Source organism: Periophthalmus magnuspinnatus, chromosome 3 (assembly GCF_009829125.3).
Source record: "Periophthalmus magnuspinnatus isolate fPerMag1 chromosome 3, fPerMag1.2.pri, whole genome shotgun sequence".
NCBI lineage: Eukaryota > Metazoa > Chordata > Actinopteri > Gobiiformes > Gobiidae > Periophthalmus > Periophthalmus magnuspinnatus.
This window is the reverse complement of record NC_047128.1, coordinates 36,631,948-36,656,542: the sequence shown is the minus strand read 5'-3', so window position 1 is coordinate 36,656,542 and position 24,595 is coordinate 36,631,948. Positions and strand designations below refer to the sequence as shown.

The 24,595-nt window shown below is 42.9% G+C and overlaps 1 protein-coding gene across 2 annotated transcripts; it reads left to right on the top strand.

Moving 5' to 3' along the window:
• The first annotated feature begins 327 nt into the window (after positions 1 to 327).
• Positions 328 to 23,068, top strand: lto1 (LTO1 maturation factor of ABCE1). Of its 2 annotated transcripts, XM_055232074.1 has the most exons (6): positions 328 to 477; positions 6,849 to 6,954; positions 10,596 to 10,666; positions 10,746 to 10,863; positions 13,722 to 13,795; positions 23,059 to 23,068. In XM_055232074.1, exons 1-5 carry the CDS (start codon positions 401 to 403, stop codon positions 13,791 to 13,793), a joined length of 444 nt encoding a protein of 147 aa, XP_055088049.1. In that variant the 5' UTR covers positions 328 to 400; the 3' UTR covers positions 13,794 to 13,795; positions 23,059 to 23,068. The 2 variants fall into 2 exon arrangements, with proteins under 2 accessions (XP_055088049.1, XP_033845452.1); XM_033989561.2 differs by lacking the exon at positions 23,059 to 23,068 and having other exon boundaries at positions 13,722 to 14,093.
• The last annotated feature ends 1,527 nt before the right edge of the window (positions 23,069 to 24,595 follow it).

Sequence of the window (24,595 nt, the reverse complement as noted above, 5' to 3'; positions counted from 1 at the left end):
CGTGCAGAACAGCCTCAAATGTGTCAGACACCGCCCCCTGCTGTTCAACATGGAAACAGCAGAAGAACGTGCAGTCCTGTTTTCTCTTATGAGATGTGTCAGTGTTACACAAACACTTGAGTTTTGTGTCATAATTAAACAAACACAAAGGACAATGATCCAATGGGCCAAATATTACATCATGTCACTTTGGACACTCAGCAGTGACACCACTTCTTAGATAATCCCACATGTTCCCCTCCGCTCCGTCAGGGGGCGCCTCACACAGACACTGCAGTGCGCTCCAGTTCCGTGATGGCGGCTGTTAGCTGTTAGCTGTTAGCTGTTAGCTGTTAGCTTTAGTCTGTTGCCATATTTCTGTGTTTGACGGGTCAGATCTGCTCCTGATAAAAGAATAAAAATGTGGAATGATAAAAGAGAAAAAACGGAGCGAAGCGGCGAGGATCTGTTCGACAGCATCATCATGGCGGAGGAAAAGTGAGTTTATCACGATTTACTCTGAGATTATTATTAAAATCATCATATTAATGATAACATCCTCAGGCGGAGCAGAGGTTTATCAGGAGCTTTTACCTAAACTGTCACTGTGAGAATATTATTATTAACATCCTCCTGAACACTGTCACTGTGGGGGTGTTATTAACATTCTCATATTAGTAATAACATCCTCCTGGTGGAGCAGAGGTGTGGGACCTGCTCCACCTGCAGCTTTAACATGAGGAGATTATTACCATCCTCATGAGGAGTATTACTGTAGTATTTTTACAGTATTTCTGTAGTATTTTTACAGTATTACTGTAGTATTATTACAAACATGACCACAGACCAACAGCAGCATGAGACCAGAGCATCTCACTGGAAACAGAGGGTGATTTATACAAACAAACATGTGACCAGCTCCATGAATAAACTTTAAACAGCAGTGAGTGAGTGAGGGGGACGTGGAGGTGGGTGAGAGCGGGTGGGTGAGTGAGGGTGGGTGAGTGCAGATGTACTGTTGTACTGTTGTACTGTTGTTCTGTTGTTCTGTTGTTCTGGTGTACTGTTGTTCTGTTGTACTGTTGTACTGTTGTTCTGTTGTACTGTTGTTCTGTTGTTCTGTTGTTCTGTTGTTCTGTTGTACTGTTGTTCTGTTGTTCTGTTGTTCTGTTGTACTGTTGTACTGTTGTTCTGTTGTTCTGTTGTACTGTTGTTCTGTTGTTCTGTTGTACTGTTGTACTGTTGTTCTGTTGTACTGTTGTTCTGTTGTACTGTTGTTCTGTTGTTCTGTTGTTCTGTTGTTCTGTTGTTCTGTTGTTCTGTTGTACTGTTGTTCTGTTGTTCTGTTGTACTGTTGTTCTGTTGTACTGTTGTTCTGTTGTTCTGTTGTACTGTTGTTCTGTTGTACTGTTGTTGTACTGTTGTTCTGTTGTACTGTTGTTCTGTTGTACTGTTGTTCTGTTGTACTGTTGTTCTGTTGTACTGTTGTTGTACTGTTGTTCTGTTGTACTGTTGTTCCGTTGTTCTGTTGTACTGTTGTTCTGTTGTACTGTTGTTGTACTGTTGTTCTGTTGTACTGTTGTTCTGTTGTTCTGTTCTGTTGTTCTGTTGTACTGTTGTTCTGTTGTACTGTTGTTCTGTTGTTCTGTTGTACTGTTGTTCTGTTGTACTGTTGTTCTGTTGTACTGTTGTACTGTTGTACTGTTGTTCTGTTGTACTGTTGTTCTGTTGTACTGTTGTTCTGTTGTTCTGTTGTACTGTTGTTCTGTTGTTCTGTTGTACTGTTGTTCTGTTGTACTGTTGTACTGTTGTTCTGTTGTTCTGTTGTTCTGTTGTACTGTTGTTCTGTTGTTCTGTTGTACTGTTGTTCTGTTGTTCTGTTGTACTGTTGTTCTGTTGTTCTGTTGTTCTGTTGTACTGTTGTTCTGTTGTACTGTTGTTCTGTTGTACTGTTGTTCTGTTGTACTGTTGTTGTACTGTTGTTCTGTTGTACTGTTGTTCCGTTGTTCTGTTGTACTGTTGTTCTGTTGTACTGTTGTACTGTTGTACTGTTGTTGTACTGTTGTTCTGTTGTACTGTTGTTCTGTTGTTCTGTTCTGTTGTTCTGTTGTACTGTTGTTCTGTTGTTCTGTTGTTCTGTTGTACTGTTGTTCTGTTGTACTGTTGTACTGTTGTTCTGTTGTACTGTTGTACTGTTGTTCTGTTGTACTGTTGTTCTGTTGTTCTGTTCTGTTGTTCTGTTCTGTTGTACTGTTGTACTGTTGTTCTGTTGTTCTGTTGTACTGTTGTTCTGTTGTTCTGTTGTTCTGTTGTACTGTTGTTCTGTTGTTCTGTTGTTCTGTTGTTCTGTTGTACTGTTGTTGTACTGTTGTACTATTGTACTGTTGTTCTGTTGTTCTGTTCTGTTGTACTGTTGTTCTGTTGTTCTGTTGTACTGTTGTTCTGTTGTACTGTTGTTCTGTTGTACTGTTGTTCTGTTGTTCTGTTGTACTGTTGTCCTGTTGTACTGTTGTTCTGTTGTTCTGTTGTTCTGTTGTACTGTTGTTCTGTTGTACTGTTGTTCTGTTGTTCTGTTGTTCTGTTGTACTGTTGTTCTGTTGTACTGTTGTACTGTTGTTCTGTTGTACTGTTGTTCTGTTGTTCTGTTGTTCTGTTGTTCTGTTGTACTGTTGTTCTGTTGTTCTGTTGTTCTGTTGTACTGTTGTACTGTTGTTCTGTTGTTCTGTTGTACTGTTGTTCTGTTGTTCTGTTGTACTGTTGTACTGTTGTTCTGTTGTACTGTTGTTCTGTTGTACTGTTGTTCTGTTGTTCTGTTGTTCTGTTGTTCTGTTGTTCTGTTGTACTGTTGTACTGTTGTACTGTTGTTGTACTGTTGTACTATTGTACTGTTGTTCTGTTGTTCTGTTCTGTTGTACTGTTGTTCTGTTGTTCTGTTGTACTGTTGTTCTGTTGTACTGTTGTTCTGTTGTACTGTTGTTCTGTTGTTCTGTTGTACTGTTGTCCTGTTGTACTGTTGTTCTGTTGTTCTGTTGTTCTGTTGTACTGTTGTTCTGTTGTACTGTTGTTCTGTTGTTCTGTTGTACTGTTGTTGTACTGTTGTTCTGTTGTACTGTTGTTCTGTTGTTCTGTTCTGTTGTTCTGTTGTACTGTTGTTCTGTTGTTCTGTTGTACTGTTGTACTGTTGTTCTGTTGTACTGTTGTACTGTTGTTGTACTGTTGTTCTGTTGTACTGTTGTACTGTTGTTGTACTGTTGTTCTGTTGTACTGTTGTTCTGTTGTTCTGTTCTGTTGTTCTGTTGTACTGTTGTACTGTTGTTCTGTTGTACTGTTGTACTGTTGTTCTGTTGTACTGTTGTTCTGTTGTACTGTTGTTCTGTTGTACTGTTGTACTGTTGTTCTGTTGTTCTGTTGTTCTGTTGTACTGTTGTACTGTTGTCCTGTTGTACTGTTGTTCTGTTGTACTGTTGTCCTGTTGTACTGTTGTTCTGTTGTTCTGTTGTTCTGTTCTGTTGTACTGTTGTTCTGTTGTTCTGTTGTACTGTTGTTCTGTTGTTCTGTTGTACTGTTGTTCTGTTGTACTGTTGTTCTGTTGTTCTGTTGTTCTGTTGTTCTGTTGTATTGTTGTTCTGTTGTTCTGTTGTTCTGTTGTACTGTTGTTCTGTTGTTCTGTTGTACTGTTGTTCTGTTGTTCTGTTGTACTGTTGTTCTGTTGTTCTGTTGTACTGTTGTTCTGTTGTACTGTTGTTGTACTGTTGTTCTGTTGTACTGTTGTTCTGTTGTACTGTTGTTCTGTTGTACTGTTGTTCTGTTGTACTGTTGTTGTACTGTTGTTCTGTTGTACTGTTGTTCCGTTGTTCTGTTGTACTGTTGTTCTGTTGTACTGTTGTTCTGTTGTACTGTTGTTGTACTGTTGTTCTGTTGTACTGTTGTTCTGTTGTTCTGTTGTTCTGTTCTGTTGTTCTGTTGTACTGTTGTTCTGTTGTTCTGTTGTACTGTTGTTCTGTTGTTCTGTTGTACTGTTGTACTGTTGTACTGTTGTTCTGTTGTACTGTTGTACTGTTGTACTGTTGTTCTGTTGTACTGTTGTTCTGTTGTACTGTTGTTCTGTTGTTCTGTTGTACTGTTGTTCTGTTGTACTGTTGTTCTGTTGTTCTGTTGTACTGTTGTTCTGTTGTTCTGTTGTTCTGTTGTACTGTTGTTCTGTTGTACTGTTGTTCTGTTGTTCTGTTGTACTGTTGTTCTGTTGTACTGTTGTACTGTTGTTCTGTTGTACTGTTGTTGTACTGTTGTTCTGTTGTACTGTTGTTCTGTTGTACTGTTGTTCTGTTGTACTGTTGTTCTGTTGTACTGTTGTTGTACTGTTGTTCTGTTGTACTGTTGTTCTGTTGTACTGTTGTTGTACTGTTGTTCTGTTGTACTGTTGTTCCGTTGTTCTGTTGTACTGTTGTTCTGTTGTACTGTTGTTGTACTGTTGTTCTGTTGTACTGTTGTTCTGTTGTTCTGTTCTGTTGTTCTGTTGTACTGTTGTTCTGTTGTTCTGTTGTTCTGTTGTTCTGTTGTACTGTTGTACTGTTGTTCTGTTGTACTGTTGTACTGTTGTTCTGTTGTACTGTTGTTCTGTTGTTCTGTTCTGTTGTTCTGTTCTGTTGTACTGTTGTACTGTTGTTCTGTTGTTCTGTTGTACTGTTGTTCTGTTGTTCTGTTGTACTGTTGTTCTGTTGTTCTGTTGTTCTGTTGTACTGTTGTTCTGTTGTTCTGTTGTACTGTTGTACTGTTGTTGTACTGTTGTACTATTGTACTGTTGTTCTGTTGTTCTGTTCTGTTGTACTGTTGTTCTGTTGTTCTGTTGTACTGTTGTTCTGTTGTACTGTTGTTCTGTTGTACTGTTGTTCTGTTGTTCTGTTGTTCTGTTGTACTGTTGTACTGTTGTTCTGTTGTTCTGTTGTTCTGTTGTACTGTTGTTCTGTTGTTCTGTTGTACTGTTGTTGTACTGTTGTTCTGTTGTACTGTTGTTCTGTTGTTCTGTTCTGTTGTTCTGTTGTACTGTTGTTCTGTTGTTCTGTTGTACTGTTGTACTGTTGTTCTGTTGTACTGTTGTACTGTTGTTGTACTGTTGTTCTGTTGTACTGTTGTACTGTTGTTGTACTGTTGTTCTGTTGTTCTGTTGTTCTGTTCTGTTGTTCTGTTGTACTGTTGTACTGTTGTTCTGTTGTACTGTTGTACTGTTGTTCTGTTGTACTGTTGTTCTGTTGTACTGTTGTACTGTTGTTCTGTTGTTCTGTTGTACTGTTGTACTGTTGTCCTGTTGTACTGTTGTTCTGTTGTACTGTTGTCCTGTTGTACTGTTGTTCTGTTGTTCTGTTGTTCTGTTCTGTTGTACTGTTGTTCTGTTGTTCTGTTGTACTGTTGTTCTGTTGTACTGTTGTTCTGTTGTTCTGTTGTACTGTTGTTCTGTTGTTCTGTTGTACTGTTGTACTGTTGTTGTACTGTTGTACTGTTGTACTGTTGTTCTGTTGTTCTGTTGTACTGTTGTTCTGTTGTACTGTTGTTCTGTTGTTCTGTTGTACTGTTGTTGTTCTGTTGTTCTGTTCTGTTGTTCTGTTGTACTGTTGTTCTGTTGTACTGTTGTTCTGTTGTTCTTTTGTACTGTTGTTCTGTTGTACTGTTGTACTGTTGTTCTGTTGTACTGTTGTACTGTTGTACTGTTGTTCTGTTGTACTGTTGTCCTGTTGTCCTGTTGTTCTGTTGTACTGTTGTCCTGTTGTACTGTTGTTCTGTTGTACTGTTGTTCTGTTGTTCTGTTGTACTGTTGTTCTGTTGTTCAGTTGTTCAGTTGTTCTGTTGTACTGTTGTACTGTTGTACTGTTGTCCTGTTGTCCTGTTGTTCTGTTGTTCTGTTGTACTGTTGTTCTGTTCTGTTGTACTGTTGTTCTGTTGTTCTGTTGTACTGTTGTACTGTTGTTCTGTTGTTCTGTTGTACTGTTGTACTGTTGTACTGTTGTACTGTTGTACTGTTGTTTTTCAGCACATTGTTCTGGAGCTCACAAAACAAACAGGAGACAGAATCCATGATTTTCAGATTCTTGTGATGATGTCATATTCCCAGATGGAGAGAAGCATTTTTTCTTTTTATTATATTGTGATTTTTACCATGAAATATTCATTGTTTTGATTTTCTTTTGACCCTATAACTCGTGGTTTATTTTAGCTGCCTTCAGCTCCATTAATCAACATTGGCCTCTAGAATGTTAAAGTGAAACCCAGAGACAGCAGCACAGCATGACTGTCGATATGATAATAATAATAATAATAATAATAATAATAATAATAATAATGATAATGATAATGATAATGATAATGATAATAATAATAATAATGATGATGATGATAATAATGATAATAATAATGATAATAATAATAATAATAATGATAATAATAATAATGATGATAATAATAATAATGATAATAATAATGAGGATAATAATAATAATAATAATGATAATAATGATAATAATAATGATAATAATGATAATAATAATAATGATGATAATAATAATGATGATGATAATAATAATAATGATAATAATAATGAGGATAATAATAATAATGATGATAATAATAATGATGATGATAATAATAATAATGATGATGATGATGATGATGATGACAATGACGATGATGATAATAATAATGTATCAGTTGCATACAGCCTTGCACGTACTTTTGCAGTAAATATAGTTGCACTTCATAAATATTTTTAAACATTTTTAAAAGTTTGATGCCATTGGTCCAATAACTGTTCCTACGACAAATATGTGTAGTTTACATTTCAAAGCAGTGATTTTACTCTAAATGACATTTGTGTGCAGGTTCCATGGAGAAGGTTACAAAGAGGGCTATGAGAAAGGAGCACACAGGGGTCTACAGGAGGGCCGCAGACACGGGGCCGTGCACGGGGCCCGGCTCTCCACAGAGGTCAGAGCGGGTGGAGGGGTCTTTAGTTTAACAAATGTGTCATTATGTTTGAAAAATGTTTTTCTTGCTTTTGAGTAACTTTCAGTTGATCTGCATTTTAAAGTCCCCATTACACAAACCTGACTCTGATCTGTAAGCCATGTTAGAAAAAACAGACCTGGACTTGTGTTTTGTTTCATTCACACATGTTTGAGTTTCACTTTATTATTCGTCTGTTACATCTACAAAGCACAAAATGCTCTGTTCCACCTTGTGATGTCATCAAGTGGTAGTTTTCAAGTGAACAACTCCTTTTACCTTTAGTTCAGTCGAGATAAGTGACAACTCCACGACTGAAATGATCCAAATGATTCTAGAAATGAAGGTGTGTGGAGTTTAAAAACACAGTGGAGCACTTCCTGTATCACCACATGATGACATCACAAGGTGGAGTGTTTTCAGTCTAAATCTGCAGAGTTTGTGTGTTAAACATGTGAGAATGAAACAAAACACAACTCCAGGTCTGTGTGTGACGAGGAAATGACATTAAAACAGATCAGAGAGTAGAGAATATGGGCCCTTTAAACAGTGTGATATGGGCCCTTTAAACAGTGTAATATGGGCCTTTAAACAGTGTGATATGGGCCCTTTAAACAGTGTAATATGGGCCCTTTAAACAGTGTGATGTGGGCCTTTAAACAGTGTGATATGGGCCCTTTAAACAGTGTAATATGGGCCTTTAAACAGTGTGATATGGGCCCTTTAAACAGTGTGATATGGGCCCTTTAAACAGTGTAATATGGGCCTTTAAACAGTGTAATATGGGCCCTTTAAACAGTGTGATGTGGCCCTTTAAACAGTGTGATATGGGCCTTTAAACAGTGTGATATGGGCCTTTAAACAGTGTGATATGGGCCCTTTAAACAGTGTAATATGGGCCTTTAAACAGTGTGATATGGCCCTTTAAACAGTGTGATATGGGCCCTTTAAACAGTGTAATATGGGCCCTTTAAACAGTGTGATGTGGCCCTTTAAACAGTGTGATATGGGCCTTTAAACAGTGTGATATGGGCCTTTAAACAGTGTGATATGGGCCCTTTAAACAGTGTGATATGGGCCCTTTAAACAGTGTAATATGGGCCTTTAAACAGTGTAATATGGGCCCTTTAAACAGTGTGATGTGGCCCTTTAAACAGTGTGATATGGGCCTTTAAACAGTGTGATATGGGCCTTTAAACAGTGTGATATGGGCCCTTTAAACAGTGTAATATGGGCCTTTAAACAGTGTGATATGGCCCTTTAAACAGTGTGATATGGGCCCTTTAAACAGTGTAATATGGGCCCTTTAAACAGTGTAATATGGGCCCTTTAAACAGTGTGATGTGGCCCTTTAAACAGTGTGATATGGGCCTTTAAACAGTGTGATATGGGCCTTTAAACAGTGTGATATGGGCCCTTTAAACAGTGTAATATGGCCCTTTAAACAGTGTGATATGGGCCCTTTAAACAGTGTAATATGGCCCTTTAAACAGTGTGATATGGGCCCTTTAAACAGTGTGATATGGGCCCTTTTAACAGTGTGATATGGGCCTTTCAACAGTGTGATATGGGCCTTTAAACAGTGTGATATGGGCCTTTAAACAGTGTGATGTGGGCCTTTAAACAGTGTGATATGGGCCCTTTAAACAGTGTGATATGGGCCCTTTTAACAGTGTAATATGGGCCCTTTAAACAGTGTGATATGGGCCCTTTAAACAGTGTGATATGGGCCCTTTTAACAGTGTAATATGGGCCCTTTAAACAGTGTAATTTGGGCCTTTAAACAGTGTAATTTGGGCCTTTAAACAGTGTAATTTGGGCCTTTAAACAGTGTAATTTGGGCCCTTTAAACAGTGTGATATGGGCCCTTTTAACAGTGTAATATGGGCCTTTAAACAGTGTGATATGGGGCCTTTAAACAGTGTAATTTGGGCCTTTAAACAGTGTAATATGGGGCCTTTAAACAGTGTGATATGGGCCCTTTAAACAGTGTAATATGGGGCCTTTAAACAGTGTGATATGGGCCCTTTAAACAGTGTAATATGGGGCCTTTAAACAGTGTGATATGGGCCCTTTAAACAGTGTAATATGGGCCTTTAAACAGTGTGATATGGGGCCTTTAAACAGTGTAATTTGGGCCTTTAAACAGTGTAATATGGGGCCTTTAAACAGTGTGATATGGGCCCTTTAAACAGTGTAATTTGGGCCCTTTAAACAGTGTAATATGGGCCTTTAAACAGTGTGATATGGGCCCTTTAAACAGTGTGATATGGCCCTTTAAACAGTGTGATGTGGGCCTTTAAACAGTGTGATATGGGCCCTTTAAACAGTGTGATATGGGCCCTTTAAACAGTGTGATATGGGCCCTTTAAACAGTGTAATATGGGCCTTTAAACGGTGTGATATGGGCCCTTTAAACAGTGTGATATGGGCCCTTTAAACAGTGTGATATGGGCCCTTTAAACAGTGTGATATGGGCCTTTAAACAGTGTGATATGGCCCTTTAAACAGTGTAATATGGGCCCTTTAAACAGTGTGATATGGGCCTTTAAACAGTGTAATATGGGCCTTTAAACAGTGTGATATGGGCCCTTTAAACAGTGTAATTTGGGCCCTTTAAACAGTGTGATATGGGCCTTTAAACAGTGTGATATGGGCCTTTAAACAGTGTGATGTGGGCCTTTAAACAGTGTGATGTGGGCCTTTCAACAGTGTGATATGGGCCCTTTAAACAGTGTGATATGGGCCCTTTAAACAGTGTGATATGGGCCCTTTAAACAGTGTGATATGGGCCTTTAAACAGTGTGATATGGGCCCTTTAAACAGTGTAATATGGGCCCTTTAAACAGTGTAATATGGGCCCTTTAAACAGTGTGATATGGGCCCTTTAAACAGTGTGATATGGGCCCTTTAAACAGTGTGATATGGGCCCTTTAAACAGTGTGATATGGGCCCTTTAAACAGTGTGATATGGGCCCTTTAAACAGTGTGATATGGGCCCTTTAAACAACAAGTCCACGACAAATAGATTGACTTTTATGAATTCTTAAAAATAGAATTTGAAGGGGGCGCTATAGAGCCATCTTAAAAGATAAAGCCCTAGTTTACACCGCGCGTCATTTGGTCCATTATGAAAGATAGAATTTTTCCAAAATGACAATCACAATTGGGCTGTCGCACTAGTGCCGTGCGGACGAGTCGCTGACCCGTCCTCCTCGCTGACCCGTCCTCCTCGCTGACCCGTCCTCCTCGCTGACCCGTCCTCCTCGCACATTTGTGACGTCATTTGTCAAGTGAAAATTCTGAAAATGACTTGTGCTCGGTGCATGAACCGTGTTCACTCCAGTTGGTTCTCACTGTTCAAAACAGCTTTATCTGTTGAGACCAACGTTAACATGGATCATATGTGATGTAAAAATCATATGTGATGTAAAAATCATATGTGATGTAAAAATCATATGTGATGTAAAAATCATATGTGATGTAAAAATCATATGTGATGTGAAAGTGTTGCCAGACTGAAAGTGTGTGCTAAATAATCCAATGTCGGCCCGTGCGCTGTAAACACATGTGGTGGTGTTCTGACCTCCGCCCTAACCCTACGTGAGCTTTGTCTTCTACAGGTTTCCTTTTACCACGGCTTTGCTGTCACTTGGAAATGTCTCCTCCAGAACAATACAGATCCCAAATCCAGGTCTGACTTTATTTTTTGTTCTATTGTAAATGATTTTCAGTATGTTTTTTCAGACGTATAAGATACTTTGTTTTGTTAGGAAGCGTGTGAAGACTCTAGAAGCGTTCTTGAGTTTGATGGAGAACGCTCCTTTAGATGATCCTCAGTCTGAGAAGCTGAAGGACGACATGGACAAGCTGCGTGTCAAATTCAGACAGGTACACACTAACCTGACCTTTCTTAAAGAATGAGTATCATGCAGAATTCCTCACCCCAGACGCTTCCTCCACCTCCTCCGCTGGGCCCCATGGCGTTCCCAGGTCAGCCGAGAGACTTGGTCCCATAGTCCCGGGCACTGTTCCCTCTAAGCTGAGCGCGTGTGCATTTGCACATCGCTGACACGGTCTCCGCGCACAGAAAATCTGAGCTGCGCACAAAAAAATCAAACCGGAATTGAAAATAAAATAAACACACAACATTTCATTCTGCGCTATTTTTATGTGAGTCAGTGAGTGTGAGCGGGACGAGCTCCAGACAAGTATGTGATTCACAGACGGATCTGCGCAGTTTATTAATGTCATGTCTGCCCCCCCCGAACACCACCAATCATCACACACACACCACTTGGGCGAAGTGTCTTGCCTAAGGACACAATGACAGAAGTTGGTCTGAGCGGGACTCGATCCTCCAACCTCTGTCACAGAATGACTGTCACACTGTCACATGTACAGTGTGTTTTTAGTTTCCTGTGTGTGTTTACATTTTGTAGTGTGTGTGCCAGAAAATAAAGAGGCAGTCATGGAGTTCAATGTACGCTCGGGGCGCGCTCGGTGTACTCTCGGTGTACTCTCGGTGTACTCTCGGCGTACGCTCGGCGTACTCTCGGCGTACTCTCGGTGTACTCTCGGTGTACTCTCGGTGTACTCTCGGTGTACTCTCGGCGTACGCTCGGCGTACTCTCGGCGTACTCTCGGTGTACTCTCGGTGTACTCTCGGTGTACTCTCGGTGTACTCTCGGGGCGCGCTCGGTGTGCGCTCGGTGTACGCTCCTGACGTGCTGGAGCGCACGGACTCACTACGCACCGAGACAACGCCACAGAAAACAGGACAATAAAGTGAAGAAAAGTGAAGGGAAATCTCAATCATGTTTAATCGAGACCAAAAGACAAGCCCAGAGTACACACTACACACCATACACACACCATACACACACCATACACACACACCATACACACACCATACACACACACCATACACACACCATACACACACCATACACACACCATACACACACCATACACACACCATACACACACACCATACACTACACACCATACACACACCATACACACACCATACACACACCATACACACACCATACACACACCATACACACACCATACACACACACCATACACTACACACCATACACACACCATACACACACCATACACACACCATACACACACCATACACACACCATATACACACCATATACACACCATACACACACCATACACACACCATACACACACCATATACACACCATACACACACCATACACACACCATACACACACCATACACACACCATACACACACCATACACACACACCATACACACACCATACACACACCATACACACACCATACACACACCATACACACACCATACACACACCATACACACACCATATACACACACCATACACACACCATACACACACCATATACACACCATACACACACCATATACACACACCATACACACACCATACACACACCATACACACACCATACACACACCATACACACACACCATACACACACCATATACACACCATACACACACCATATACACACACCATACACACACCATACACACACACCATACACACACCATACACACACCATACACACACCATACACACACCATACACACACACCATACACTACACACCATACACACACCATACACACACACTATACACACACCATACACACACCGTACACACACCATACACACACCATACACACACCATACACACACCATACACACACACCATACACACACACCATGCACACACACCATGCACACACACCATACACACACACCATGCACACACACCCCAGACAACCACAGTGTGTGTGAACTCAGACGTGTGAGCCTCAGGAGTGTGTGGGGGTGTGTGTGTGTGTGGGGGTGTGTGTGTGTGTGTGTGAACTCAGATGTGTGAGCCTCAGGAGTGTGTGGGGGTGTGTGTGTGGGGGTGTGTGTGTGTGTGTGTGTGTGTGTGTGTGAACTCAGATGTGTGAGCCTCAGGAGTGTGGGTGTGTGTGTGTGTGTGTGTGTGTGTGTGAACTCAGATGTGTGAGTCTCAGGAGTGTGGGGGTGTGTGTGTGTGTGTGTGAACTCAGACGTGTGAGCCTCAGGAGTGTGTGTGAGAGTTGACAGTTGTGTAACACTCCCTCTTTAAGTGTGAGGACATTCAAACTGTGAAAGGTCAGATTTTTTACCCGATACGATTATGGCCAATAACCGATATTTACAGATAACGACATTAAACTTTTAAAATCCAATTCTTCCAAGACTCTGGTCATTTGTGTGATGGTCATTTTTAAAGAGGAAGTTCAAACATTCCTGAAGAGGTTTTTCACTTCTGTATGTTTGAGTTATTTATTTTACAGTTAGTTCTAAGATTCTGTGCAAAGCTCCGCCCACAAACCTACGTCACCCGTCCCTTATAAAACATGTCCACACATTGTTTTTGGGCAAATGTAGCATTTTCAAAACAATAAAAGCTGACGTGATATAAATATGTGTTAGTTAATACTCCATAGAATAAAATACTTCCTCTTTAAATTACTACGAGCAGGTGAGCAGCTTGTGTCCCCCGTTCACTTCTGTGGACTTCTCAGACGCTCCTGTCCCAGTCGACACCAGGGCAGAGGTTTTAGGACAAAGACAAATTTAAATAGTTTTATCGGACTCAGATTTCCCCCGTGGAACTAAACACAGTAACACGTCTGCTACACGTGAGCGACTCATCCAGTGTGGTTTTCTGCGTCTGTTACAGGTCTGCTCCGTGTTAAACGTCCCCACAGACTTTAAGGACTTCTTCAAATCAGCCGAGGGGACGTCCTTCTGAGCAGGACCAGAGTGTGTGGACACTGAAAACTGAGAGGCCAGAGCCTCAGCCTGTGTGCGGTGTGACCTGCAGTGTGGACGAGGGACAGTGTGGACGAGGGACAGTGTGGACCAGGGACAGTGTGGACCAGGGACAGTGTGGACCAGGGACAGTGTGGACGAGGGACAGTGTGGACGAGGGACAGTGTGGACCAGGGACAGTGTGGACGAGGGACAGTTTGGACGAGGGACAGTGTGGACGAGGGACAGTGCGGACGAGGGACAGTGCGGACCAGGGACAGTTTGGACGAGGGACAGTGTGGACGAGGGACAGTGTGGACGAGGGACAGTGTGGACCAGGGACAGTGTCTCTGGAGAAAGACATGGAATTAAATGCAGAATTATTCAAACATGAGCTGAAGTCAAACAAACTTGATCTGTGCTGCAGGAGGAGAAGAGGAGGTGAGGAGGAGAAGAGGAGAGGAGGAGGTGAGGAGGAGGAGAGGAGAAGAGGAGGAGGAGAGGAGGTGAGGAGAAGAGGAGGAGGAGGAGAGGAGGAGGTGAGGAGAAGAGGAGGAGGTGAGGAGGAGAGGAGGAAGAGAGGAGGTGAGGAGGTGAGGAGGAGAAGAGGAGGTGGTGACGGGCGACACTTCTGAGCACAGACACGATACAAAGGACTTTTGAGGAGGATCAGGACGAACCACAAGTGTCTCCAGTGTCTAAAGAGAACTGTCCCGTCTGAAGAGTCTCCAGGAGGACACTGTCTCCAGGGGGACACTGTCTCCAGGAGGACACTGCCCCGTTTGAAGGTCTCCAGGAGGACACTGTCTCCAGGAGGACACTGTCTCCAGGAGGACACTGTCTCCAGGAGGACACTGTCTCCAGGAGGACACTGTCTCCAGGAGGACACTCCACAGTGGGACAGAATGATGCACTTTGGCTGGACAAGAGACAAAAGAGAAAACACAGAGACGCCAAAAAGTAGAAATAAAATAACAACCTCTCACCAAACTCTGACTTTGACGTTTTTCAGTTTTGGACATTTTCTGTGAGTCGATAAACGTCACAAAAAAACACAACATCTGTTTTGTGTTTTTATCGATGTCACTCATGAATAAAGACGAAGAAGAAGATCATGTTTCCACTAAAACATCAGACGTGAGTCAAACCCGATGAGTCACATGAAGAGACGATAAAATGCACAAACTAATACAAATAATATTTAGATTTTTATAGTTTTTGTAATGGTTGGCTGATCAGGACGATGTTCACACTTTTCCACATATTTGCTCCAGGCTTTAATCTTTTGCAGAGGCTTTTACAACAAGAACAGTGATGGTCCGACTGAACAAACGATTCACTTTGGATAAACGTCTCATATAATGCAAAAGTGACTCTTTAAGCTTTAAGCCGCGTTAGAATGTTCTCAAAAACAGTGTGAGAATGAAACAAACACAGCTCCAGGTCTGTGTGTGATGAGGAAACATCATGAGAACATCCAGGTCTGTGTGTGATGAGGAAACATCATGAGAACATCCAGGTCTGTGTGTGATGAGGAAACATCATGAGAACATCCAGGTCTGTGTGTGATGAGGAAACATCATGAGAACATCTAGATGGGCCTTTAGTTCATTCCATTTCCTGCTCTGAGACGTTTGATTTGATCCTGGTTTTACTTCTGCAGTTTGTGGACATTTTATTGGTGATTAAAGACTCTGTTTGTCCACTGTGTCCATTTGTTTGTCCACTGTGTCCATCTGTTTGTCCACTGTGTCCATTTGTTTGTCCACTGTGTCCATCTCTGTGTTTTTCTGTTTGATTCTTAATTCAATCGTTCGTCTCATTGTCACAGGAGCCACAAATGAAACTGAAGTTTTAAATAATAATATTCTGTAGAAGCACAAAGTAGTACTCAGGTAAGAGTACCCCAAAGAGTAACCCAAAGAGTAACCTGAAGAGTAACTTAAAGAGTAACCTAAAGTGTAACCTAAAGAGTAACCTAAAGAGTAACCTAAAGAGTAACCTAAAGTGTAACCTAAAGAGTACCCTAAAGAGTAACCTAAAGTGTAACCTAAAGAGTACCCTAAAGAGTACCCTAAAGAGTACCTGTCAGGATGTGACTTACAGTTTGAAGTTCATCTGATTCAATTTTAATCAAGGAAAAAAACATGAAATCCACAAAATCTGATTTTTTAAAATGACACAAAAATGAGAAAATTAAAAATTTGCAGGAAACTCAAATGTTCAATTTTATTATCGACATAAAACTCAAGTCACTTTAGACTCAGGGGGAAGAGTAACTAAAACTTTTACTCAGGTAAGAGTACTGTTACTTCACTAGAAAATATAAAAGTATGTTTCCAGGAAAATAATCTGAAAGGTACAATTTCTTTAAAAAGTTACTTGAGTAAATGTAACTGAGTACTTCCCCCTCTGGTTATTGCTGCAGTTACGTGAGCCACCACCAGAGGGCACTGCTGCAGTTACGTGAGCCACCACCAGAGGGCACTGCTGCAGTTACGTGAGCCACCACCAGAGGGCACTGTCACTGAATAATATGAGCCACCACCAGAGGGCACTGTCACTGAATAATATGAGCCACCACCAGAGGGCACTGTCACTGAATAATAATATCAGCCACCAGCAGAGGGCACTGTCACTGAATAATATGAGCCACCACCAGAGGGCACTGCTGCAGTTACGTGAGCCACCACCAGAGGGCACTGTCACTAAATAAAATGAGCCACCAGCAGAGGGCACTGTCACTGAATAAAATGAATGATAAGAGTTTATTTTTGTTTTATTGTTTTTGTTGATATTGTGTTTTACACAGTAGTACACGGTAGTACACAGTAGTACACAGTGGTACAAAGTGGTACACAGTAGTACACGGTAGTACACAGTAGTACAAAGTGGTACACAGTAGTACACGGTAGTACACAGTAGTACACAGTGGTACACAGTAGTACACGGTAGTACACAGTAGTACACAGTGGTACAAAGTGGTACACAGTAGTACACGGTAGTACACAGTAGTACACAGTGGTACAAAGTGGTACACAGTAGTACACAGTGGTACAAAGTGGTACACAGTAGTACACGGTAGTACACAGTAGTACACAGTAGTACACAGTGGTACAAAGTGGTACACAGTAGTACACGGTAGTACACAGTAGTACACAATAGTACACGGTAGTACACAGTAGTACACAATAGTACACGGTAGTACACAGTGGTACACAGTAGTACACAGTGGTACACAGTAGTACACAGTGGTACACAGAAGTACACAGTAGTACACAGTGGTACACAGTAGTACACAGTAGTACACAGTAGTACACAGTAGTACACAGTGCAACACAGTGGTACAAAGTGGTACACAGTAGTACACGGTAGTACACGGTAGTACACAGTGGTACACAGTGGTACACAGTAGTACACAGTAGTACACAGTGGTACACAGTGGTACACAGTAGTACACAGTAGTACACAGTGGTACACAGTGGTACACAGTGGTACACAGTGGAACACAGTAGTACACAATAGTACACAGTAGTACACAGTAGTACAGTGGTACACAGTGGTACACAGTGGTACACGGTAGTACACGGTAGTACACAGTAGTACACAGTGGTACACAGTGGTACACAGTAGTACACAGTAGTACACAGTGGTACAAAGTGGTACACAGTAGTACACGGTAGTACACGGTAGTACACAGTGGTACACAGTGGTACACAGTAGTACACAGTAGTACACAGTGGTACACAGTAGTACACAGTGGTACACAGTAGTACACAGTAGTACACAGTGGTACACAGTAGTACACAGTGGTACACAGTGGTACACAGTAGTACACAGTGGAACACAGTAGTACACAATAGTACACGGTAGTACACAGTAGTACAGTGGTACACAGTGGTACACAGTGGTACACAGTAGTACACAGTAGTACACAGTGGTACAAAGTGGTACACAGTAGTACACGGTAGTACACGGTAGTACACAGTGGTACACGGTAGTACACGGTAGTACACAGTAGTACACGGTAGTACACAGTAGTACACAATAGTACACGGTAGTACACAGTAGTACACAGTGGTACACAGTAGTACACAGTAGTACACAGTGGTACACAGAAGTACACAGTAGTACACAGTGGTACACAGTAGTACACAGTGGTACACAGTAGTACACAGTAGTACACAGTGGTACACAGTAGTACACAGTAGTACACAGTGGTACAAAGTGGTACACAGTAGTACACGGTAGTACACGGTAGTACACAGTAGTACACAGTGGTACACAGTAGTACACAGTAGTACACAGTGGTACACAGTGGTACACGGTAGTACACGGTAGTACACGGTAGTACACAGTGGTACACAGTAGTACACAGTGGTACACAGTAGTACACAGTGGTACACAGTGGTACACAGTGGTACACGGTAGTACACGGTAGTACACGGTAGTACACAGTGGTACACAGTAGTACACAGTGGTACACAGTGGTACACAGTGGCACACAGTAGTACACAGTAGTACACAGTGGTACACAGTAGTACACAGTAGTACACAGTAGTACACAGTGGTACACAGTAGTACACAGTGGTACACAGTAGTACACAGTAGTACACAGTGGTACACAGTAGTACACGGTAGTACACGGTAGTACACAGTGGTACACAGTAGTACACAGTGGTACACAGTAGTACACAGTAGTACACAGTGGTACACAGTAGTACACAGTAGTACACAGTGGTACACAGTGGTACACAATAGTACACAGTAGTACACAGTGGTACACAGTAGTACACAGTGGTACACAGTAGTACACAGTAGTACAAAGTGGTACACAGTAGTACACAGTAGTACATGGTAGTACACAGTAGTACAGTGGTACACAGTGGTACACAGTGGTACACAGTAGTACACAGTAGTACACAGTGGTACACAGTGGTACACAGTGGTACACAGTGGTACACAATGATACACAGTAGTACACAGTGGTACACAGTGGTACACAGTAGTACACAGTAGTACACAGTGGTACACAGTGGTACACAGTGGTACACAGTAGTACACAGTAGTACACAGTAGTACACAGTGGTACACAGTGGTACACAATAGTACACAGTGGTACACAGTAGTACACAGTGGTACACAGTGGTACACAGTGGTACACAGTAGTACACAGTAGTACACAGTGGAACACAGTAGTACACAATAGTACATGGTAGTACACAGTAGTACAGTGGTACACAGTGGTACACAGTAGTACACAGTAGTACACAGTGGTACAAAGTGGTACACAGTAGTACACAGTAGTACACAGTGGTACACAGTGGTACACAGTAGTACACAGTGGTACACAGTAGTACACAGTAGTACACGGTAGTACACAGTGGTACACGGTAGTACACAGTAGTACACAGTAGTACACAGTGGTACAAAGTGGTACACAGTAGTACACAGTAGTGCACAATAGTACACGGTAGTACACGGTAGTACACAGTGGTACACAGTAGTACACAGTAGTACAAAGTGGTACACAGTAGTACACAGTAGTACACGGTAGTACACGGTAGTACATGGTAGTACATGGTAGTACACAGTGGTACACAGTAGTACACAGTAGTACAAAGTGGTACACAGTGGTACACAGTAGTACACAGTAGTACAAAGTGGTACACAGTGGTACACAGTAGTACACAGTAGTACACAGTGGTACACAGTGGTACACAGTAGTACACAGTAGTACACAGTAGTACACAGTAGTACACAGTGGTACACAGTGGTACACAGTAGTACACAGTAGTACACAGTGGTACACAGTAGTACCAGGAAGGCTGAGGAGTGTGATTCCCCTGTAATTGGAACACACCCTCCGGTCCCCCTTCTTATACAGAGGGACCACCACCCCGGTCTGCCATTCCACAGGTACTGTCCCCGACCGCCACGCGATGTTGCAGAGACGTGTCAGCCAAGACCCACAACATCCAGAGACTTGAGGTACTCAGGACGGATCTCATCCACCCCCGGAGCCACCGAGGAGCTTGCCAACCACCTCAGTGACTTCAGCCAGGGTGATGGACGAGTCCGCCTCCGGGTCCCCAGTCTCTGCTTCCTCCTCGGAAGACGTGACAGTGGGATTGAGGAGATCCTCAAAGTATTCCTTCCACCGCCCGACAACATCCCCAGTCGAGGTCAGCAGCTCTCCACCCGCACTGTAAACAGTGTTGGTGAAGCACTGCTTTCCCCTCCTGAGGCGTCGGACGGTTTGCCAGAATCTCTTTGAGGCCGTCCGATAGTCCTCCTCCATGGCCTCCCCGAACTCCTCCCAACCCCGAGTTTTTGCCTCCGTGACTGCCCGAGCCGCGGCACGCTTGGCCCGCCGGTACTCATCAGCTGCCTCAGGAGTCCCACGAGCCAACAAGGCTCGATAGGACTCCTTCTTCAGCTTGACGGCATCCCTTACTTCCGGTGTCCACCACCGGGTTCGGGGATTGCCGCCGCGACAAGCACCACAGACCTTACGACCACAGCTACGAGCAGCCGCATCAACAATAGAGGTGGAGAACATGGCCCACTCGGAGTCCATGTCTCCAACCTCCCCCGGGATCAGGGAGAAGCTCTCCTGGAGGTGGGAGTTGAAGACCCCCCTGACAGAGGGCCCCGCCAGACGTTCCCAGCAGACCCTCACAATACGCTTGGGCCTGCCAGGTCTGTCCGGCTTCCTCCTCCGCCAGCGGATCCAACTCACCACCAGGTGGTGATCAGTTGACAGCTCAGCCCCTCTCTTCACCCGAGTGTCCAAGACACGCGGTCGGAGGTCAGATGACACGACAACAAAGTCGATCATCGACCTCCGACCTACAGTGTCCTGGTGCCACGTGCACCAGGGGATACATGCATACCAGGGGCATGAAGCCCCCGACAACATAGCTCCCAGGATCATTTGGGCTCAAACCCCTCCACCATGTTAAGGTGGTGGGTCGGGGAGGGGAAAAAATTAAATGAAGTGTTGTGTAATTCACATTTAGATCTAAATCCAAATTTTTACAAACAAAACCGTTTCCAAAGAACTGCACAGAAAACACAAAAACAAAGCCAAATGTAGAATATTTAACTGTGATGATTGTCCTAAAACAAAACCAGAGGATAAAAAGTATTTTAATAATTTGATCTGATTTATTCTCTTGGTCTGAGTCGGGCCCCTCTCTGTCGGGCCCCTCTCTTTCGGGCCCCTCTCTGCTGCTCACCTGCTCCTCATCCCAGTTTGAGGTGTGAAATTGCAATCTGCTCTGTGAAAACATGAACGCAACTTTGTAGGCTTGTGTTAACACTAGCTCCACTGTGGCCCTTTAAGTGTGGCCCCTGCCCTTTTGAGCCCTGTATAAGGGGCCCCCAGCATGTACTAAGTGTATACATGCTGTTAGCCCGGGCGCACACACTCTGGCACAATAGCATCAGAAAGCTCCAGAAGCGCCAGCTCTGCCTTTGTCCACCTGGCCCTCCTTTCAGAGCTGTGTCCAGAGGCTCAGTGACACCCCCCCCCCCTCCGGGCCCTGGCAGAGGGGGGGGCCTGGGGGGGCCCGGGGAGGGGGTTACAGTAGCAGCTGGTTGGTGCGTGGGGCTGGGGTGGCAGGTGAATGCTGTCGTCCGGTCGGCAGCTTCAGAGGGGCCGCAGTGAAAGGACAGAGGGGCTTCTGGGGAGGCTCATTATGCAGACTGGGCCCGGCGGAGCGGTGGGCCCGGCGGAGCGGTGGGCCCGGCGGAGCGGTGGGCCCGGCGGAGCGGTGGGCCCGGCGGAGCGGTGGGCACACGGCGGCCCACTGCAGCCCGACCCGCTGTGAAAAACATCCAAGAAAAATATACAAACATCCACCCAAGATCCATCCATCAGATTTAGCTGTAAGTCTCACCTTTAAAGGCTCCGGAGGATCAGGAGTCACTTAAAGAGAAACTTAAACCTGGAGTTTAGTTTGATTCACACGTTTAACACAAACACTCAGCTCCTGTAGATCTGTCAAACCTGTGGATCAAACAAAACTCCACATTTTTGATGAGAAAATAACAGTATAACAATTGAAAATAGCATTTTATTGGCCCATTAAACAATCAACATGAACATCTCCCCAGGAGGCGTCCAGGAGGCGTCCAGGAGGCGTCCAGGAGGCGTCCAGGAGGCGTCCAGGAGGCGTCCAGGAGGCGTCCAGGAGGCGTCCAGGAGGCGTCCAGGAGGCGTCCAGGAGGCGTCCAGGAGGCGTCTAGGAGGCGTCCTGAGCCTCAGCTGCTCCTCTCTGCCTGTAGGAGCAGCGGCTCTACTCCGAGCTCCTCTCGTGTGACTGAGCCCTGTCTCTAGGGCTCTAAGACTATATCTAGTCGGTTACACTCAACCTCCTGCACAAGCTCCTCCCCCTCAGAGTCTCCGTGTCTGGAGACCCGCTCGTCCAGACCGAGACTGTGGCTCAGATCTCTCAGCAACGGCCCCACTAATAAAGATAAAGAAAATACTTTTGTCTGTCTCTTTTCTTACCAGATTTTGTGCATTATTTATGTTTTGTCCTTTAAATGAAATTTTCTTCAAATCATAAATCAGATGTTTCTCTTTACATTATTTTTACTTGAGTCCCAAATACCTTTTACTCTTTTTTTTACTCTCACTTGAGTCGCTTCTTTGACCTCTACTTTGTACTTCTAATTGTATAATATTACTAATATTAGCAGGTAATATAGTTTTGAAGTAACATTACTCTTACTTGAGTACATTTTTACTGCACACTGTACCACACTGAAGGACCTGCTGTGTCTGAACATTAGAGGAAGTTTCAGAAAAAAGCACATGAGTTTGACTTTGCAGGGTGAGACATGAAACACTCGCCCCAGACACGTCGACTTAAACTACAAATGAAGTGAATTAGTAACTTTATTTAACAGACAATTTAAATCAGCTAAAGAATCTCATAAAAACATAAAGTGCGACCACAATGACACGTAAGTAAACACACACTACAGAATGATTCATTATTAAGTGTGCGACAAAAAGGTTCAAGCACAGACATGAGAATCGTATGAGATTTTTCATCTTCGAGCACAGAGACAGTGGGATATGGCAGCGAAGGGACGGCACACCACAAGCTAAAAGGACACGAGCCTCAGAGCGAGTCATGTCAGTATAAAAACTGAGACTCTAACGTGTCCAACGATCAGAGCGTTGATTTTCTTCTTTAGATGTCAGAGTTGTGTTATTATTTTTGTGAAATGTGGTGCAGTTTTAGCCCAAAGACACAGGACGTGGAGTCAGCAGCTTCAGCCTGATCCTCACAGTGTCCATCAAACACTTTTAGACAACTCTTCAAACTGGATTCTTGGCTGTTTTGTGGACTGGGGGTCATTATTCGTGGAGGATAAATTATATTGTGTAAAATGGATGAGAACACTGCAGTTACACAACTTTCTGAGGTGAGTGATAAAGTCTCCATTAAATCTTTGTGTCTTGCTCCTCTGTGTCCGTCCGTCCCTCTGCCAGACGCTCCGTCTGTATCAAAACAAAAATGTCTGTTTACGAGAAAAATCAATGAAACTCTGTTCATCTGAGGAGAGAGAAACGTCATTTTATTCAAAATAATAACTCACCAATGAGCTCTTTTTGTTTCACACGTGACACTGAAAAAACAAATGTGATTAGAGGATCATGTTTGGTCAGACATAAAAAATACAGAGAAATGTCTGGACCTGCCAGAAAGAAAGTCCTGAAAATAAAAACATGTTGAAATACGACTGTGATAATGACGATTGTAAAAAGTTAAACTGTCGTTAGGTGTTTAAAGTATTTCTCCAAAAAAAAGAGCTGCGGCCAGAACAAACCTGCTCTAGTGTGTGTGGTGTTAGTGTGTGTGGTGTTAGTGTTTGTTGTGTTAGTGTTTGTTGTGTTAGTGTTTGTTGTGTTAGTGTTTGTTGTGTTAGTGTTTGTTGTGTTAGTGTTTGTTGTGTTAGTGTTTGTTGTGTTAGTGTGTGTGGTGTTAGTGTGTGTGGTGTTAGTGTGTGTGGTGTTAGTGTTTGTTGTGTTAGTGTTTGTTGTGTTAGTGTGTGTGGTGTTAGTGTGTGTGGTGTTAGTGTGTGTGGTGTTAGTGTTTGTTGTGTTAGTGTTTGTTGTGTTAGTGTTTGTTGTGTTAGTGTTTGTTGTGTTAGTGTTTGTTGTGTTAGTGTTTGTTGTGTTTGTTGTGTTAGTGTTTGTTGTGTTAGTGTTTGTTGTGTTAGTGTTTGTTGTGTTTGTTGTGTTAGTGTTTGTTGTGTTAGTGTTTGTTGTGTTAGTGTTTGTTGTGTTAGTGTTTGTTGTGTTAGTGTGTGTGGTGTTAGTGTTTGTTGTGTTAGTGTTTGTTGTGTTAGTGTTTGTTGTGTTAGTGTTTGTTGTGTTAGTGTTTATTGTGTTAGTGTTTGTTGTGTTAGTGTTTGTTGTGTTAGTGTTTGTTGTGTTTGTTGTGTTAGTGTTTGTTGTGTTAGTGTTTGTTGTGTTTGTTGTGTTAGTGTTTGTTGTGTTAGTGTTTGTTGTGTTTGTTGTGTTAGTGTTTGTTGTGTTAGTGTTTGTTGTGTTTGTGTTTGTTGTGTTAGTGTTTGTTGTGTTAGTGTTTGTTGTGTTAGTGTTTGTTGTGTTCACTCTGTCAGTGTCTGTCCCAGAGCGAAAGACCAGACTCAGGACGACAATCATCAAATGAAAGAAAGAGAAAGAGAGAGAGAGAGAGAAAGAGAAAGAGAGAGAGAGAGAGAGAGAATGGAGGAGCTGTGTGCAAATGGAGAGGCGCTCAAAAGGACAAGGCCAGT